The sequence below is a fragment of the Brassica oleracea genome, chromosome C4 (genome assembly GCF_000695525.1).
Source record: "Brassica oleracea var. oleracea cultivar TO1000 chromosome C4, BOL, whole genome shotgun sequence".
Taxonomy (NCBI): domain Eukaryota; kingdom Viridiplantae; phylum Streptophyta; class Magnoliopsida; order Brassicales; family Brassicaceae; genus Brassica; species Brassica oleracea.
This window is the reverse complement of record NC_027751.1, coordinates 49,067,629-49,073,970: the sequence shown is the minus strand read 5'-3', so window position 1 is coordinate 49,073,970 and position 6,342 is coordinate 49,067,629. Positions and strand designations below refer to the sequence as shown.

Here is a 6,342-nt window from a genome sequence, read left to right as displayed (position 1 = left end):
AGTTTGGTAGATCGAATGATAGTAAAATGAATTCGGTTTTGTGGGTCTTACAAAGATGTTTTATTCACAATATGAGATAAACGAACGAGATTACAAAGAGATTAGGGAAAGAAGGAAAAGGTCAGAGCTTTGTTGAAAGACTCCGACGGAAACACTAAGCAAGGTGATCGGTTGTAAACCCTAGATCTTGCCGTCCATCTCTTAGTGTCTGTTTTCGGATCCTCTTCTTCTTCCCATTTGTTTTCCTTTTATAGGCAATACCCGTCTGTCACTCATTCGCCATAGCAGTTTGGGCTTAAATTGTTGTTTCATGGGCTTTCCAGCCGAGCGATGGCTTGATGGGCCGACACTGATCTGGTCGGTCATTCGATCGTGAGGCTGAGTCGATCGAGCGATGGCTTGGTGGACCGACACTGATCCAGTCGATCGCGAGGCCAAGAGCTCGAACTCTAACGTTGATCGTCAGGTTAGATCCCGGTTAGTCTCCTGATAGAGTTGGTCCGAATCTTATTAACCGATGGGCCTTGTGGGAGAATGCTAAATTCATCTCCAACAGTCATGTTGACCATCCGAGGTTGGGTTTTTACCAAAATGTCAAGTTCTACTTAGATGTAACTATATGTTTGTTTGATTCTGAGTTGTTGTTTTTTTCTCGTTTAGAAACATCCAGGGAGTTTGCTGGAAGGATTTACACAGACTCAAGTGAGTACATTTGCAGTAAAAGACGACTTTCTAGTTGCTGGTGGATTTCAAGGAGAACTTATCTGCAAGGTTTAAGACTCTAGATATATTGATTAACGATTAGTCACGTTTTCTTTACATGCATTCTCATTGACAAGCTTCATCTGTATCTACTTTTCCACATTGGTTTCAGCATCTTGATAGACCGGGCGTCAGCTTTTGCTCTCGTACGACATATGATGATAATGTTATCACCAATGCTATTGAGATCTACAACAAACCCAGGTTTTTTCCTCGTCTTTTCCTGAAGAGGTCCACATAAAATTGTTAAAGAGTCACTGCTTCTAACTTTAGTTTTTGGTCTTCGGTTCATAGTGGCGCCCTTCATTTTACCGCCTCAAATAATGACTTTGGAGTTAGAGATTTTGACATGGAGAGATACCAGCTTGTTAACCATTTTTCGTTTTCCCTGGCCAGTCAATGTAAAGTCCTTGCTTTCTTTCATGGTTTTGATTTTGATTTAGCATATAACTAGTCTTGTACACTTACGGCAAATGATACATGTTATATAGAGATGTCAATTGGGCGGATTGGGCGGGTTTGGGTGTGTCCGAATGGGCTTCAGTTTTTTGCTGGACATTTTTGGTCGAAGCCCAAATAGGACCATGTCCAAATGAGACCATAACCAAATAGGACCATGATTTGTTGGGTTATCCATGGACGGTCCATGTGCCCACTTAATGTAAACAATATATTTCAGTTCTAAAGATGCAAAAATTCTTAAGTTTTTCAATTTTAAAGATGTCATATACAGTTCAAAAGATTTATAAATATGATATACTTGTGTGTTTTCAACTTCATGTTTCAAAGTTATAAAAAACACAAGATAAATTCAAAAGATAAGTTCAAAGTGATAAAAAAAGACACAAGTTCACACAACATTGAAAAGTGAAAATACATCAGTTCACAAGTTCACAAGTTCAGAAGAAGAAGAATCGCAGGAGACGGGGAAAAAAAAGGAAATCGTGTTTTCCCCCAATTTCTTAACCCTAGACATTTAAGCTTATTGTGCCGTCTATTGCCCAACTGGTTAAACCCAAATTTGGCCATGTATGTAGTTGGGCTCACCCATTTGGACAAAAAATATTTATGGTTCAATATGGGTCTGTCCATTTCGGACCATATCTATTTGGACACGGGCCACCCATTTATAGCCCGCCCATTTGACATTACTAGACGTAGCTGATTAAGAGTAGCTTGTTGCTCAGCTATCTTCAATCAATTCATCTTATGAATTTTTTGTCCATAGAATAATGTTAATATAACTAGTATGTTCCTATTTGATTCCTTATAAGTTGGGGAGAGGATTAGGTATAGTCTTTAAGTTGGAGATCAACTTCTAAGTAGATATCCCTTAAGCAAGTCGTTTCACCAATCAAATTCTAATTTCTATTTGCAGAATTAAAAAAAAATCAACTGAAAGAATAATAGTTGGAAAAAAATAACTAACTAATGGTTTCTAGATACAAATCTCACGAATCCACGATCTTTCTCCTTTGCCCATGATCTCTTTTCCATACTTATATATTTTTCAGATCTGGCAACAAGCATCTGAGAAACTCTCATCGATCAAAACCAAAATTAAAAGGTTTAAGTTTCAAAATTCTAATCAATAATTTGAGCCGTAGAAAACAGATGCCAACAACCCATATTCCCTTTCTTTCTACGGTTTCATTGGCTTCTGGAGAGCACTACAATTCTTTATCAAAACCAGTTTAAGGCTTGGAAGGTTCTAGAGTAAATTTGGTAGATTTGCATTGCTGGAGATATTCAACCAGAAACAAAGAGATTTTGGACAAAAAAAGGAGGAAGATAGAAAGAAGACGTGGTGGGATTAGAAGGCTTTGGATAAAAGGTGAATACCCTTCCTCTAATTCACCACGAAAGGATCGACATAAATATATTGTTTTCTTCTTGTACAATAGATTGAAAACATCCTTCAGACTATGGTGAGTACTTTGATACTTCTTTAGAGTTTTAATGTTTCAGATATTCAGTAAAAAGTTTGTTTATGTACAATTAGGACAAGAGCAACACAACCTGTTTAAGATGGCAAAATCAGTACTCCATTGGAAAGCTGCTTAAATTCTAAGACAAAATTAACATAGGTATTTAGTAGCAGCTACGTATTTGTATTATTGCAGTTCTTTCAGTAACTTTGTTTGTAGTAGCAGCTAGATGTTAGTAGCAACTTTGATAACTTGATTATTTTACCTCTTGATTGGTTTTCATGATATGATGTTTCTCTGTTACATATGATTCTTACTGTTTACAGATAGAGATACTAAATAAATGACTAGATGTAATAAACTAAGAAGCATAGATTACATGTTAAGAATGAGGAAAATATTGAAAAAAAGAACAAGACATAAAAGTAAAACATGAAAGCTTCAAACTAATATTTATATCCAACAAGCTAATTAAGATAAATTTAACAAAATTTAAGCAAATCTAATTTACTTTATATGTTTATAGTTAATGTGTTAATACTTATCTCCTGATAAATCAAAGTTATATGTACATGTCATTTTCAGTTATATACTTATATGTAATTGAAAATTTATTTTACTTTTATTTGTAAGCAAAAAATACTCTTATGCGTAGCATGGGACCAATACTAGTATAACATATACTACCTACATATAATATTTCAAATTGTTTCTCAATTTTGATGAAAAATGTAAAAATATTGAAACAGAAAAATCACTAACATATTTCCTAAAACGACTAATTTGGAAATTAATAACCTTCCTATTTAGCATTGAGTAACAAAATCAAAGAGGTGCAAATAATCTTGCATAGACTTTCAACAAAATAGGTTAATTTCACTTATTTTCCAAAACCATGTTTATAAAGTATAGACGAAGTTGTCAATTAAAGTTAGATCTAAAATACCTTCTGGGTAATACTTGTTTCAGTGGACTTGTTCCAGGCCTTTTATGAGCTTGATAAATAGCCTTTAGATGATCTCATATACTTATTTGCTAGTCAGTCTGATTTAAGCCCAAAGGCCATAGTTCCTCTTACACTTTCCAGTTTTTAGGCAGTTGGAGCATCTCTAGCTCTCACTTTATTTTGGAGTAAAATATGGAGTGTGATTAGTGATATTCTTAAGAATTAGGATCTTGTCTTTTTTTTGTCTAGTTTTCCAAAAAAAAATTTACTTTCCTTTCCCGCAAATAATTAGAACTTTATTAATATCAAACATGCAGGTTAACAAGTACATGAAATATAAATTAACAACAAATATAATTTTAAGAATTTGAAATTATAAAAGTAATAACACGAGGCTAACTAATTCATCCATATAGTAGACTAATTTGCTAACTCTACATTTTCGATTTTGGTCTATGATCTAGTTCTTGATTGTAATCTATTGTGCTCAAAAGTTTTATGTTAATTTAAAATTATTGGATGTGATCCATTTGTTACATCGTAATCCATCCATACACTTCCGCATGAAAATATAACATGCTTTGTTAACCATGGCATAAATATTTTTCCACTTTGATATTCGAAAAGTAAATAAGCCAAGCACCATCTTCTGATTCCTTAATGACATACTAAATCTGATGTACTACATTGAAAATATATTACCTGCAAAATCAGTGATGCCAGATCTCCTTACGGATCTACATTTGGTTCCTACCACTTTGCCAAGATGATTTCCAAAGCATCTTTCACAAATTTCTTTCCTCTTTGATTTCTTCGATCGTCAGTCTTTTTTTTTTACCTTAGTTAGTGTATGATTTGGAATAAAATTCCTGTTTTCTAATTTCTTTGACAAAGTATAATTTTTGTTGATTTGATATTAGTTGATTAATCTACTTATGTTTGATTGGTTTGATTTATGTAATTTGTTGTTTGGAACATCTGGAGAGTAGTTGGTGATTCCACAATTACATGCAACATGTTTAAAACCTACCTAAATGGTAGGAACTAAAATATATCCCAATTAAGTAATGGTGCAAAATTTGCTTGATATAGTATATATATTTGGTTTTGGGTTGGTTGTAAATTGTATTCTATGGTGTGATGTAATCACTTGTCTGTAAACAGTTTTGGTACTTACGTTCTTGTTTGTCCCGTTGAAGCATTGAGTCTGTTTCTGCCTAGAAAATTTCCTTTTTGATATAAATTTGTCTAAATAATGAATACTAAGATTGCTTCAAAATGGCACACTCGATTAAAAAAAACGATTAGATGGAATTTCAAAGGATTTCGAATTTGATAGTATATCTTGTTTAAACGTGAATTTATAGTATGTTATAGAATTTAAACTCCTTTTCAAGGGCAGGAAGAATGTATTTGTAAATTTGTTTGACGTTCTGGCCAATATTTCTTATATAAATAAAATAGTTGTTGAAAAAAATATTGTTCAGCAATGTAAATTATGAGAATAACCTTTTAAACAAATATCAGAGATAACGGTCAAACGGCAAACCCGTTCCTCGTACCCCCAAGATTCGAGTAGCGTATGTGGCAAGAAGCTACAAACCGTTTACTTTTTTTCTCTCTTTGATTTGTTCTAAACGAATTTTGAGACAATCAAACCACGATTTATTCCAATTATAGAACTCACGCGTTTCATAAGCATCTCATATATATAAAAACATAGTTTGATCTCATTTGGAGCTTTGATCCTTCTGGGTTCCACGGGGAAAAAAATAAGTCCATTCATTCTTCTTCAGACGTTCAAGAATCCATACGAAGACGAGATCTTCCTAACGTCTTTGATCTTCTTCAACAGGTTCGTAAGCATTTATCTATTATGCCCTAATATGAATCATCCATCTGGTTTATATAAGAACGCTGAACCAGTTCTGTCATGTTTGCGATGTTGTATAAGCAGGATATAATTCTTGATTTGGTCGAAGATGTTGGGAGATTTCATCATCAGGCTCCTTGTGTATGTCCTGCCCTACCATACTTGTTTTTTGTTATCCATTTCATTCATCATACTTTGTTGTTTTAAATAGGTTAATGTATGTATGTATCTTATAATAAAAGTGGTGATGATTGCAGATTGATATTAGGGTACACATACCCAGCTTTTGAATGCTACAAAACGGTGGAGAAGAACAAAGTTGATATCGAGGAACTCAGATTCTGGTGTCAATACTGGTATTTACAAATATCATCCTTTAACATTCATATAATTGATTTTATGTTAACCTTTAAAAAATCTAAAGACCAAAACAAATATAAGCTTAGTGTTGTTTGAAGTCAAATACCTAAACAATTTTTTAAAAATGTATTTGGTTGCGAACGATTATTATATATGCAATTTGGGAAGCAATGCCTACAATTTTATTAGGATATATGATTGAGATCTCAATATATGGTATGCACGTCTTAATGTATGATTTAATATGATAATATCAATATCTACTTGAAAGAGAGAGAAAAAATGTTAATTTACTAATCATTTGTGTTTGAATAATTAGGATATTGTTGGCGCTAATTTCATCGTTCGAGAGGGTTGGCGATATATTTATCTCATGGTAAGAAATATCTTATTCAAGTCCTAATTCATCTGTTTTCTTTAATATCTAAATTTTATTAAATAATTGGCACATGCAATTTTTTTTTTTTTTTTTT

At 33.1% G+C, this 6,342-nt stretch overlaps 1 protein-coding gene across 1 annotated transcript in view; it reads left to right on the top strand.

Annotated features, from left to right (window-relative positions):
• The first annotated feature begins 5,382 nt into the window (after window positions 1-5,382).
• The window catches only part of LOC106337296 (HVA22-like protein j), a 2,180-nt gene continuing 1,220 nt past the window's right edge, over window positions 5,383-6,342 (top strand). The window contains exons 1-4 of the mRNA XM_013776384.1: window positions 5,383-5,491; window positions 5,594-5,650; window positions 5,767-5,865; window positions 6,189-6,245. Of these exons, the coding sequence (XP_013631838.1) occupies window positions 5,619-5,650; window positions 5,767-5,865; window positions 6,189-6,245 (188 nt within the window). The 5' untranslated portion in view covers window positions 5,383-5,491; window positions 5,594-5,618. The remainder of the gene's footprint in view (window positions 5,492-5,593; window positions 5,651-5,766; window positions 5,866-6,188; window positions 6,246-6,342) is intronic.